The following is a 13,593-nucleotide window of genomic DNA, read 5'->3' on the forward strand; positions in this document are numbered from 1 at the left end:
CTGTGACAGAACCAGAGAATAAGCAATCGGAGGTGGGGAAGGTCAGCAGGAAATAACAGTGAAATTTGAAAAGAACATTTGAATTTGGTGATGACAGTTATTGTGATGTTTTAAGGAGTTTATAGGTTATAGGCTTTTAAATAACTGTGAAAAGCCAGAGAATTTTCACAGTGAAGGGAAAACTGAAAGGAGCAGGAATTGTGCTAAAGGGACAGGCTTATTTTGATGTTCATGCTTTTTGTTGTTAGAATGCAGGAGACAGGGTCATGTCTTAAAAAGAGGGTCCCATCCATCTGGCCCATTCTTCCAAAGAGAGCTTTTTTCAGAGGTAGTGCACCGACATGATCGTTACTATGGCCATGAAGAAAAGGGCTTGGAGGAAGCAGTGTATAAGAAAGACCAGGAGACACACAGAAAGGTTTTCAAGGGCAGCATCTTTTATTCCTGGTGAGACTCCCTCTTCCATACAATGGCTCTGCCCTGTAACGCCACACCCCTCAATCCGGATCTGTACCCAGCCTGACTGTCCTTGAGTTAGAACCTGACTATGACTTGATATTTAAGGAGACTCATATAGCTTAGGAGACCTTTGAATTAGGTAATCCTGGCTCTACTGCTTACTAACTGAATGTTGATGGGATCTGAGTCTCTGCTTCCATATTTGTAAAGGAGTGCTTACATACGTCATATATAGTATTTGTTTTTTAGAATAAAATTTAAACAAAAAAAACTAAGCAAAAAAACAGCTGTGTAGCAAGTATTCAATAAATAACCATATTTTATTTTCAAAACAATATTGATGATGATGATACTAAAAGAGGGGACATGGCCCAGAAGCAGTGACGTATACAAGGATCAAGGACACAGGTGAAGTAAAGGACTATTCTTTGAAAGACTGAGGGATCTGTTAAAAGGAGATGGAAAGGAAGGAAACACACAGAAATTTATTGTGAAGAAATGGAAGAGGTGATAGGTTTCACATAGAGAAGAGAAAAAGTAGAAAATATAGACAGGATATGGTACGTTTTTTCAAAGATTATTTAACTTCTAAGGTTGAAGGAGTATCCTCTCAGCCTCTAGCCATGTTTCTCTCTTCCCCAATCCCCTGAATTGTTGTATGACATCTCCTTTGGCTGCATCTCAGTCTTGCTCCCCCCATCTAATCTAGACATAAGAAGAAAAGACTGTCTCAATTTCCTTCTAGTAAATCCCTACCCGGCATTGTGCAATTTGCTCTACCTGGAGTAACCAAAGCCTCCTAAATGAGAAACTTAAGGGCTCTTTCAGTTGATGTTATTGGCCTTCTCCTTTGACAGAGTTGATAGTTAACTCCCTTGTTCCCAAGGCTGTTTCCTCCCCTCACATCCACGTGCCACGCAGCCCTGGTCCTCCTCAAACCAGTCTGCCTTGTGCTCTCAGTTTTTTTGGTGTGCATTCCTCTTTCTCTCCTAACTCCTCAGAGCTGGTGCTTCCCACTCGTACTCCATCGCCTCTCTTCTCACCCAAAGCCTTCCACCACGCTCCAGATTTCACTACCACACATAGGACTCCCCGACTACTCCTCCAGTGCAGACTCATTCTCTGAGGTCAGACTCGTACATTCACCTGCACTGGATATTTCCCACTGGGATGTTCCCTAGGCACCTCAATTTCAGCATTCCCAAAGTTAAACTCAGCATGTTCCTACCTAAAGTTGCTTTTTTCATCTATTCTCAAACTCAATCAACTGTTGGAATTACCGTCCACCCAGGCACCCAAGCTATCTTTCATACCCAATCCTAACCATCAAGATATAAAAATTCTGTCTCGTAAGTATTTCTTGTCTCTGCCTTCTACCCATAATATTGCCACCATGAACTTTTCTGGAACAAGCTTTTGTTACTTTTCACTTGGACTGTGGCAATAACCTCCTATCTGGTTACTCTGCCTCGAGTACTATCTATCCCCTAATGAATGACTCCCACAGCTGCCAGAGTGCTCAGAACAAAAATTAGACCCTGTAGTCTTCTATTTCCAGCTCTTTAATGGTTCACCATCCTCTACAGGTCTATAGGACAAAGTCCGAGCTGCCTAACATAAAAGTCATGCATGATCTGGCCAACCTCTTCCCTCAGCACACCTTGCTCTGGACTTATGCTCAGCAACACTGAGCTGCTTAGAGCAAATAAAGACACTCACTGTGCTGCTCTTCCCCTCCATGCCTCTGCTTATCCTGGATGTTCTGCTCCCACCCACTTTGATCTGACTCCTTTGCATCTTTTACCATCAGCTTGGTCACCATCTCTTCTAAGGAGCTTTCCTGACTCTTCTACCCCAACCCGAAGAAGTATCCCTCCTCTGAGTACCCACAGCTCCTGTGAACCTCTCTGTCATTTCCCTTAACACGCAAGGTAGCAATCATCCTCAGATTCAAAATCTGACAAAATAAAACAAAAAGCATTCTGTTGTGCAATAAATAATTTAACACCTGTTGACCAGTTGGTGAAACCTTTCGGCATTTGCATCATATTCTGTAGTCAGAGAATCATACAAATTGGAGAAATAATGACAGCATAGCTTTGGGATGTAATTCCCCTATTTATGGAAGCAGAGAATTCCAGTCTAATGCGCAGTTACATAATCTGAATTTTATCCAGTCTTCATTTTGAAATAATTTTTCCAAAAGCATGACAAATAGACATCATTCTAGCTCCTCTGTCCTGCTAAACAGTTTATTCACTTATTATTTTATCATCTGGAGAACACTTACCACAGATGAAACAGGTTGTCTTTAGAATTTCTTCTTTTTTCTGTTTTTCACTTCTGAGATCAGCAAAGGTATCAATGATGACACCAAAAATCAGGTTAAGAACGATAATGATAACAATGAAATAAAAAAGAAGGTCATAAACCACTCGGGCAGCAAACAAGGGCTCCTGAAATAAAAATTAAAAAATAAAAATATATATGTATATAATACATACATACTTTCAAGTCATGTTGATTGAGCACATTGTCTAGCATAAACAATACACTTAATAAATGTTTGTTAAATGCATATAAATGGTATCCTAAGTTGGAAAAATAAGACCCACTTTTATCTTTATTTTCTTTTAAGTGTTGCAGGAGAAACTTACTCGCCTGTTCTCAGTCCCCTTCCATTTCTCTAGAACTGACATATATTTTCCCCCAATGGAGGGACTTTTCTTTAGAAAGCACTTTATGATGTCATTAGTATCCTAAGTTGGAAAAATAAGACCCACTTTTATCTTTATTTTCTTTTAAGTGTTGCAAGAGAAACTTACTCGCCTGTTCTCAGTCCCCTTCCATTTCTCTAGGACTGACATATATTTTCCCCCAATGGAGGGACTTTTCTTTAGAAAGCACTTTATGATGTCATTCTGCTAAATGCACAGAGGATCTTATCCCAGACCCTATACAAAAGGTAGTTAACTACCAATTCCAAAGATCAGCGATTAGATTGCTGAGGAGGGCATGATTTGTCAGTTTCCGGACTAGGTTTTTGTTCTTGGCACTACAGGGTCAAGTACATACAGCTCATGCTAACTCTTCCTGATGAGCAGTATTAAGATACACATTAGAGATCATGTAATCCAGTTGTTTAATAGGTGAGGGGCCTGAGGTTATGAGGTTAGATGACTTGACAACATGATACAACTGGATTGTTATAGAACTAAGAGTTTTCAAGCTCCCAGCCTGGCACTTAAGATTTTGCAACTAGAGAGAAATGTCTCCACCTTGCCATTTTAAAACATGAAATCCTGTTAGAATTTGTTCAAATGTTACATTCATCATGGATAAATAATGGAGGCTATTCCTATGCAGAAGCAAAGAGTAAATCTTCATGCCTGAGGAAACTGATAGACAAGAGGCAGCCCTGTTTTGTTATTTATGTAACAATCGACTCATACGAAGTTTACAGCCATGGTTTCCCTGCTGTCATACAACACACAGTCCAAACTTGGAAACATTTCATAACCTACTAACATATATAGGTCTTTAGTACACAAACTATTTTTATGTAATCCTTGTATATAATTAATTGGTTTAATGGCAACCACTATATTTTTAAAGCAAATGATATAACATATTACCCTGAAAATGAAAACCGTGTTGGAAATGCTGCTAAGAAAGGTTTTAAGAAAAATTATTATATGCTTCTTGAAAAAATACTTTTTCTGGGGCTTACATCTTTGGACGGCCTTCTCAGCACATCCCCCACGCCGCCGCCGTTCCTGAGGCCCTGGTTCAGCACAGTGACGATGCACATAAGGAGCGTGTCGCATGTCCTTTCAATCCCATCTTCATACTCTTCGTCAGCTGCAGAAGCACATAAATTGAACAGTGTAGCAAACCCACATTTTAAAAATGTATTATTATCTATTATCTACTTCCAAGGATCTATTTCTTTCTAATTGTGCTATGACACAATTTTCTGAAGTCACTTAACATCTGTTTTCATATGTGGCAGCACAGGACTGATACATACTGATCAAGCCACACATAGAATGTCCCGAAGTATTTTTTTTTTTCTCCCAAAGATGCAAAATAACAGAAAGATAAAGACAAAATATAGGAAGGCTAATATTCACCGTGCATTTTTGTGGTGGGAGGAGATTGTGGGAAAACCTCCTGAAAACACAGCCAGGTCACCCAGGAGGCAAAAGTATTGCAGGGAAAAAGAGCATAAACCAGGAAGCTACGCGGACCTGGCTTCAAATTCTGTTCCATTCCAATATTGGGACTCAAGCAGGTTACTGAACCTTAACATCCTCATCTGTAAAGTGGGGAGGGCTGTTAAGGATTAAGCCCTTCAGAAGGTAAAGAATTATGTTTAAGTCATGTAAAACACTTTGCACAGAGATCGGCATACACATGGTAGGTGCTTAAAAATTAGGGCCCAATATATCTCATTCTTGTGGCTAAGTGTCTAAGCTTTCTTAAGGACCAACTTATAGCTATTGATAAGTACAATGTATTTATGCAAAAAATTTTATTTAGGAAGAAATGGGGAAAGAGAAAAAGATATAATGTTACAGAATAATCCCTAGTCTTATTTTGTCTAAAGGTATAGTTATCAAAATTAAAACACAATTTCTTAGTCATTTAAAATAGTGAAAATCTCTTACTAAGCAGGATATCAGAATCAGGAATTCCTAATATTAACAAATGAACAGAAATGTATTTTTCTCATTATATTAAAAAACCACAGGGGCATTGAATTTGGGGATTGTGTAGCCATAGCATGCATGTCAAAGTCTGAATGTAAAAACAACAAGAAAAATAATTAGTTCAAGTTTGCCTAGATGATCCATGACCAACAGTGTGTTTGGTGCTTAGTTGTGAAAAGACTGATTTTCCTCTTCTGAATTGACTTTATTTTAACATCATAAGGATGAGACATCCCGATATTTTTACTCTTCTTAGAGCTGTGCCTTTTTATTTATTTATTTTTTATTGGTTATGAATATTCATGGAGTACAAAGCAAATTGTCACCACTCATGCCTAAAACATGCAGGAGAACATCTCGTGAGAGGGGTCAGAGGCAGAGGCAGACAGGCAGAAAATGCATCCTCAAAGCCACCAGCGAAATCTGTGTTTAGTCACTATCTCAGAGCTGACCCCCAAGGCATATTTTCATTTTTTTAATTTATATTTTATTTTATTAATTTAATTTAATTTAACTTAACTTAATTTTACTTGATGATTATTTTATTTGATGATTATTTTATTTTATATTTTATTTTATTTATTATTTTATTATATTATATTTTACTTTACTATTTTTTATTTATTTTATTTTATTTTATATTTTATTTTATTTATTATTTTATTATATTACTGTTTACTTTACTATTTTTTATTTATTTTATTTTATTTTATATTTTATTTTATTTTATTGTTTCATTTTATTTTATTTTATTTTATTTTTATTTTTATTTAATTTAATGGGAAGAGGGAAGGCCGTGGTGGTAGCAGTCAGAGCAGCAGCCCAGACATAGAAGGCAGACAGAGTGCCGGACAAAGCCCAGTCTGTAGTGCGCTAGTTAGGTTCCAACACATGGGGGTAGATTCTAACATGATGACTAAGAAGAACAAGAAGAAAAAGAGTTGGAAATGTGTAAGAGAGTGAAAGGAATTTTTTAAGAGAAATACACAGGTTTCCAGTAACGACATCATATGGAATATGTCTACATGCTACTTCGCCACAGTCAGACTTTCAGTCAAGCAGTCTCATGTCTAGAGGCATGATCTGCATTCATTTATCCATTCAGCAACTACCTGGTCAAGTCACAACTAATGCTTACTTAACACTTATTAAGTGCCAGGTTAATCAGTACATACAAACTGCAGGAAAGTGCTCCTATCCCTCTCCAAGAAGTTGGAAATGAGGTTGTTCGTTCTCTGAGAGGTGAGCTAATAAAATCCATACACAATCCATGTGATTAGACATCATGAAATAAAATAGACTGGCTGCAAATACGTCATGAGAGAATTGGCTTTTGAGTGGTATGTAAACAGGGTGGGGGGAGGCTGCCCAGGTAGGGTCAGAGCCCGCGGCAGTCCAGTCGGCCTGTTCAATAATATTCAGTACACAGGCATGCTGGCTTATGAGCCTCCATGAGCTTGGTTAAGAAGGTTCTACCTTTGTGTGATGAGTCCACTCTCAGTATGGCAAGCCAAGTTCCCAGGCCTTAAGCCTGAAAGTCAGGCCCCGAGTCGTGGTAAATTCACCTAGGTAAATGCCACCTGTGGTTACCTGTGTAACCTGCTGGCCCTCCCCCATGCACGCTTGCCTCATCTCACTACACCAACAGCCACTGAGCTAGACGCTAGGAATGCAGGAAGGAAAGATGGATGTGTCCAGTCTGTAGGAAACTTATGGTCCCCAGGACGGGAGGGTCGGCAGATAAACAGAGGCGGCCCAGTTCCACAGGGTGCTATGGACGCATAACAGGTGCGCACCTCAGTGAGTGGGGTGGCAGGCATCCTGAAGGAGATGGCACCTGCGTTGAGTCATGAAAGAGGGGCATGCTTGGCTAGTAAAAGCAGTGGAGTGAAACTTTCCAGGCAGATAAAACAAGTGAGCAAAGGCAAATAAGCATGAAAGCATATGGGGTGGGGGGCTGTAGGTGGATGGGAATGGCTGGCTCTTAGGTGTGTGCAGAGGAGTGTGGGAGATGTGAGGAGAGAAGAAAGCAGGGACCACACCATCTAGGGACTCATGCATCAAGTGTAGAAGACCTTAAACTTTATCCTGAGATTATGGGGAACTTAAACTTTACCTGAGACTATAGGGAGCCCCTAGGAAACTTCCAACAGGGCCAAGATGGTTTACCATCTAGATGGTGAAACAGTATGAGATAAAACATGTACAAGACAAAATAGCATGTGATAAAAGACACAGAAGTGGTACAAACAGATCAGAACAGGGAGAGAACCTTTAATGACATGGATAATTAGAGGGGAGTTCCTCTAAATAATGTAGGCTCTGAGTTTCTCCTGAACAGTCAATGGACTGTCAAATGGACTTGAAACAGTTTCCCATGGCAGGGGCAGACACCCTAGAGGGAAGAAGATACATGCTTGCAGGACGACCAGCAAATACACCAGTAAGTACACATGACAGGAATGGGAGATGAAGCTGGAGTGATAATGTGGGAGCTCTCTGTGAAGCTGCAGGGAGCTTGGATTTTATTGGGCAGGTGATGGAGCATCATGGAAAGGCTTGGTTGGGGGTAGGGGGGTAATATTCAAAGCAGTGGCTTCTGACAAGTAGTCTAGTGGTGATCTACTGGATGAACTAAAGAGAAGAGGATGAATGGAGGTAAAAAGGCCACTTAGGAGGCAGGTGCAATAATTCAGGCATGATGTGTTATGAGCCTCAACCAGGGTAATGGCAGAGAGGGGGGAGATGAATGAGGGAAACTGGTGGTCCTTGGGCACAAGGAGATGGCACCATCAGATACCACATGGAGCTTTCCAGCCACAGGTGACTTGGGAAAGGTCACTGGATTTAACAATTAGGTCATCAGGAAATAATAGGAAGATGGCCGATAGTAAAGGAGAAAGACAGTCGATGTAGAAATTGAAGGACAGAGTGTAGGCCACTTGTGTTATTTTTTCCTCAAAGGTAATTTTAATTATTTCCTGCACCATTTCAACAAGCTATAATTTAGAATTACTATTTGAAAAAAAATTTTTATTTTATTTTTAATTGACACGTAATAATTGTACACATTTATGGGGTAGAGAGTGATATTTCGATATTTGTATGCAATGTGTAATGATCAAATCCAGGAAAATGACATATCCATCACCTCAAACATTTATCATTTTTTTGCTGTGAACATTCACACTCCTCTCTTCTAGCTATTTGAAAACACACAACAGATTATTGTTAAGTACAGTCACCCTACAGTGCTGTAGGACACTGGAACTTGTTCCTCCTCTCTGGTTGTAACTTTGCATCCATTAACCAACTTCTCCCTAGATGCGCCCCTCTTCTATGATAGGCCAATAGTTTCATAGGAAAATTTGATACTGAAAAGAAGGAGATCGATGGGATATTAGTTTGGGGGAAGAAGAGAATCCAGAGGAAGGTTCAATTAACACCTAAGATGTCTGTAGAAAGAGAGAACAGATGGTAGCAAGGAAAAGATTTCAGATGCAAGAACCATGGTCCAACTGATGGTGGCCAGGGAGTAATGGTAAAAACAGAAGAGGCTGTAAAAGAGGTGAGAGAACATGTTTGTTTACAAACAAAAGGAAAGAATTAGTGAAAACAGACTTTTAACATGGAAACATTTAAAAGAACTAAATGCATACAGGTAGAGAACTCAGAACAGTGGTTGGCACATAGTTAGGACTCAGTAAATTCTAGCTATCATAATTATTATTATTACCGATAGATGGCTGTTAAATCTTATGAAAGGTTATGGTATTATTAGAATGATCAAAAAATTCTGTACTTGGACAATATGAGGTTAAACAATCCTCCTTTTCAGCTGACTAATAGTAAAATATATTTCTTAATTCATACAAAATACAAATAAAATGTATCATATGAGGAAAGGAATAAAAACATATTCCATTGGCTCTGAAACAGTTCCCCTTATCTGAGGTTTTAGTTTATACATTTTTTCAATATTGGCCATGCTTGAATAAGACTATTTAATAATGCCATTTTTTCTCCTTTAATGATTAAATTATTCAGTGTTTTTATGGTTTCTTAGAAAGATTGTCATTGAGATACATTTGAAAGTCTGAGTACAATTGAAAACCTCTTGCTTGTTAGTTTTAAGCTTTAATTATAATCAATTCATTATGGAAATGGTGCTTTAAAAATTTTTAACTAGGAAAAAAATTTAAAACACTGGACACTCAGTAGGAAGCTAAAATGCAGACTGCATTAAGGCTGACTGGTTTCTGGTATTCATCAATCTTCTCTATTAAAGTAAAATATCAAAACATATTAAATTTGAATTATTCATAAATGCTAAACATCTACGAACTTTCTTTTTTTCTGTATATTAAAGTGATTTTTACTTACAAAAGAACTGTGATTATATTTTGAAAACTGTCTCAAAAAGGTCTTGCTTTTCTAGGAAAGTCAGTTGGGTTTTTTTTAAGTGAATATTTTTGTTCAAGAATCAGTGAGGTCTGCAGAAAATGAAATAAAAGGGTTCTCCCTCCCCCCACAGTTGGTTGCCAGTTAAACGTGTGAATTTTCTGCTGCTAGGACAGTGACCTTACCTGCACCTGCAGAAGCCTTCCGTGGGAGCTGGCCTCTCTGCCTCCCATCACCACAAGGCTTGTTATTGTACTACCGTGTACATCTGGGCCTTTTGTGATGTGGACCTGCTGTCCACATGGTAATAAACTAAGGCTGTCACAAATGCACACTAGGGTTTGAAAGTTAAAATTTAATCTTGATCTTAGACAAAGAGAAGTTATTTTTAAATCTAAGTGACACATGCAGCACCACAAATACCAGGTTCTGGTTCTCACGCTACATTTGCAGTCAAATACATAAGGCCAAAATTGAAAGGTGGCAAGGGCTAGAAGATCAAATCTATAACATTTTCAATCAGATTAATTTTTATCACATATCATGTCTAATGCAAAAAGTGCACAGAAGAAAGAGTAGATTAATACAGGCATTCCCGTATTTTAAATACTGATTTAGGAGAGATCCCTAATTGTGAAAAGTTATTGCCCCTATCCGTAGCTTCCAACACTTCCAGTGCTGAAACTCCTCCACCATCCAGCTGGAATCCTTGCTTTCCTCCCTACGTTGGCAGCTTTCCTTGCAGAATCTTCTCACCTCTTCCCTCAACTCCTAGCTTCACTGGAGCCTAAAAAGATGGAGACTTTGCCCTTGAGGTAATGTGTCTGGGAGTAAGAACTATCCCCACGTGTCCACAGAGAAAGACAAAGTTATGTTCTTTATACAAGTTGAACATTCCAAATCCAAAATCCAAAACGCTCCAGAATCTGAGAGTTTTTGAGCACCGACATGATGCTCAAAAGAAATGCTAATTGGAGCATTTTGAGTTCTGGGTTTGGGATTTTGGAATTTGTAATGTTCACCCAGTAAGTATAATGCAAATAATACAGAATCCAAAAAAGTCTGAAACACTTCTGGTCCCAAGCATTTAAAAAAAGTGATGCTCAACCTGTATAATATATTAGATGAGTAGCAGGTTATGAAGGTTTTCATGGGAAGCCCTTTATAGGAGTATATATTCAGAGTTATAAACCAATATCCTAACAGAAGTTTCTCAACATTAACACTATTAATATTTCGGGTTGGTTGGCTCTTGTTTTGGGCTGTCCTGTGCATTGTAGGATGTTAAACAGCACCCCTGGCCTCCACCCCACTAGATGCTACTAGCACCCTTCCCTCAGTTGTGACAACTAAACATGTCTCCAGACATTGTCAAAGGCCCTGGGTGGGGTAGGGGGGTTGGGGGAGGACAAAATCAACTCCAGTTGATAAACACGTAATAGAGAATATTTATACTCAAGAAATTTCCTTTAAGGCAACATGCTTAAAGAAAATCTACCCAAACATACTCAGTGAAAAGCAATATGATAGGAAGCGTTTTAACAATCTCTAAATTTTGGTTAGGGATGAAATAATTTATAGACATTAATCCTTTCATAAGGAGACAAGAAAAACAAAGCCTGTGTTGGAGCACAGGCTTTGGAATTAGAGCTCTACATTGATCACAATTCAGATTTTGGATTTTCAGATTTGGAATGTTCAATCCTCATAACCTGCTATTCATCTAACATGTTATACAAGTTGAGTATCACTTACTCAAAATGCTTGGGACCAGAAGTATTTCAGATTTCAGATTTCTAGCTATGTGATCTTGGCAACTTGCTTACAGTCTCCATACATCAGTGTTTTTACCTAAACCACAAGGATAATTAGTAGTATCTACCTATCTCACAAAGTTGTTGTGAGAATTAAATAACACAAGGCCCACACCGTCCTTGAAGTGAGAGAGCCATCTCTAGGTCCTTGAACCCACCACAGGGCCTTCTCTCCTGCTGTTCCCTGTCCCCAGAAAGTTCTTCTCCCTTCTATTGGCCTGACTGGCTCCTTCTCATCCTCCAAGACTCAGCTTAAATAATTCCTCTTAGAAGGGTCTCTGTCTAATCTACCGACAGCTGGCTCTCTCTTGATTATTGATCTTAGCACTGTTTGTAGTAGTCTCCTTATTTTATAACTTTTTATGCTTCTCCCACTATTTTATAAGTTCCATAAGGGCCTGAATCATGTTTGTTTATGCAACACTGTGTCCTGATCACCTGGTATAGTAGCTGCCTCAGAGCAGGAGCTCAACAAATATTGCTATATGAACAAAGGATTGAAGGAATGAATACAAGAGGCTTTTATTATATTATTAATATCATTGTCAAGGACTTGTACTGAATTGACTTATTACTCTCCTGTTTCACAAAACTATTCACTTCATTTTTTAAAATGTTAAGATTAAAATGTCATGATTAGTAATAACATATGAAATAATTACAGTAGGATATCTGGCTGAGCATCGACAACAATGTTTGGGGAACTGTATAAAGCCTAGAATTTGCAGAATTGCACAGAACTGGGCAGCCAGCCATCCTGGAATATGCTCACAGGATGTATGGCCTGGAAGATCTCATTCGAGAAGAGCGGGGCCTGGCAGTCATCCTCCTGCACCTCAGAAGCTGTTGGGTACCATGCTGCGGGGGAGCATCTCTAATGCAGAGGCTCTTCTGGGCCCATGGGGTCGGCCCTGTTTATAGACTCTAAAAGAGGAGTTTTGTTGTTGGTTCACTAGCAAAGCAGGGCCTGGCAGTCATCCTCCTGCACCTCAGAAGCTGTTGGGTACCATGCTGCGGGGGAGCATCTCTAATGCAGAGGCTCTGTTGGGCCCGTGGGGTCGGCCCTGTTTATAGACTCTAAAAGAGGAGTTTTGTTGTTGGTTCACTAGCAAAGCAATATTTTGTTTTGAAAAGGAAACTATGGTTAAAGTATATTTGCTTTTAAAATATAAGATTAATTTTTAAAATAATATTCAGGGATACAAGACAAATGCAAGCATACAGTCATTATACCTGGGACCATATTGTTAAAATATTTGTGTTAACAAGAAAGCAAACTTTTTAACATTATTTTTCATACTCTGCTAGGAGAAAGAATATTGAATTGAAAAGGAGAAAACATGTACTGTTGACAATAAACTGAAGTTCAAGGTGGCCAAAAAGACCCCAAGAGCTCTTTTATTTTACCCAGCTACTTAAACTATGCCCAAGTTTTCAAAATAACTCTCTGTGATTTTTTTTAAATCATGTATAATGATAAGAGGATAGGAGCATCTGCAGACCTGAATNCTGTGATTTTTTTTAAATCATGTATAATGATAAGAGGATAGGAGCATCTGCAGACCTGAATTCGAGATTGTGACAGATTCTGCAAGCTGCTGGCCAATGAGTTGGATGCCAAGACAAGATATTAAAGTGGATCATTAAAAGGATCATGTGGGAAGAAAGTGGGACCAGGAGATGCCAGTTTGCATACAGGCTAACCTTAAATTGATATGGCAGACTTTATACATCTGGGCTTTGTCATAAAGGCTTTGATGAGGTGTCTCATAATATTTTTTGAAAAAAGGTGGAGAAACAAGGGCTGAATGATATAGTGTATTTAAGATATATTTCTGTAGCTGAAGAACTGCACAGAACATGACGACGCTCACCTGAGAGCATGTTTCTAGTCCTTAGCACTGCCACTGCTGTCCTTTGCAATATTTCTAGCACTTTTAATGAAAATCTTCTAGGAGAAAGGTAAGCAAAATTTTTTTCTGTGAAGACCCATATGGCAAATATCTTAGGCTCTGTGGGCCATTTACAGTCTGTTACATTTTTTCCTTTAAAAAAAATTGTAAAATTTTATAACCATTCTTAGTTCAAGGGCTGCATAAAAGAAAGTGGCAAGTCATATTTCCCTAGGGGTCATAGCATGCCATCTCCTGTGCTAGAGCTTATCAACTTGAGGATGACATGAGAGAGAATAAAAACATTGCTTGACA

The 13,593-nt window shown here is 38.8% G+C and overlaps 1 protein-coding gene across 1 annotated transcript in view; it reads right to left on the reverse strand.

Annotated features, from left to right (window-relative positions):
• LOC103606918 (inositol 1,4,5-trisphosphate receptor type 2-like) overlaps positions 1 to 13,593 on the reverse strand; it is a gene marked incomplete at its 5' end in the record, with an annotated part of 107,941 nt that overhangs the window by 56,792 nt on the left and 37,556 nt on the right. The window contains 2 exons of the mRNA XM_008591479.1: positions 2,750 to 2,915; positions 4,190 to 4,320. Coding sequence (XP_008589701.1) covers positions 2,750 to 2,915; positions 4,190 to 4,320 — 297 coding nt within the window. The remainder of the gene's footprint in view (positions 1 to 2,749; positions 2,916 to 4,189; positions 4,321 to 13,593) is intronic.

This window comes from Galeopterus variegatus, unplaced genomic scaffold (genome assembly GCF_000696425.1).
Source record: "Galeopterus variegatus unplaced genomic scaffold, G_variegatus-3.0.2 Scaffold6957, whole genome shotgun sequence".
Lineage (NCBI taxonomy): Eukaryota > Metazoa > Chordata > Mammalia > Dermoptera > Cynocephalidae > Galeopterus > Galeopterus variegatus.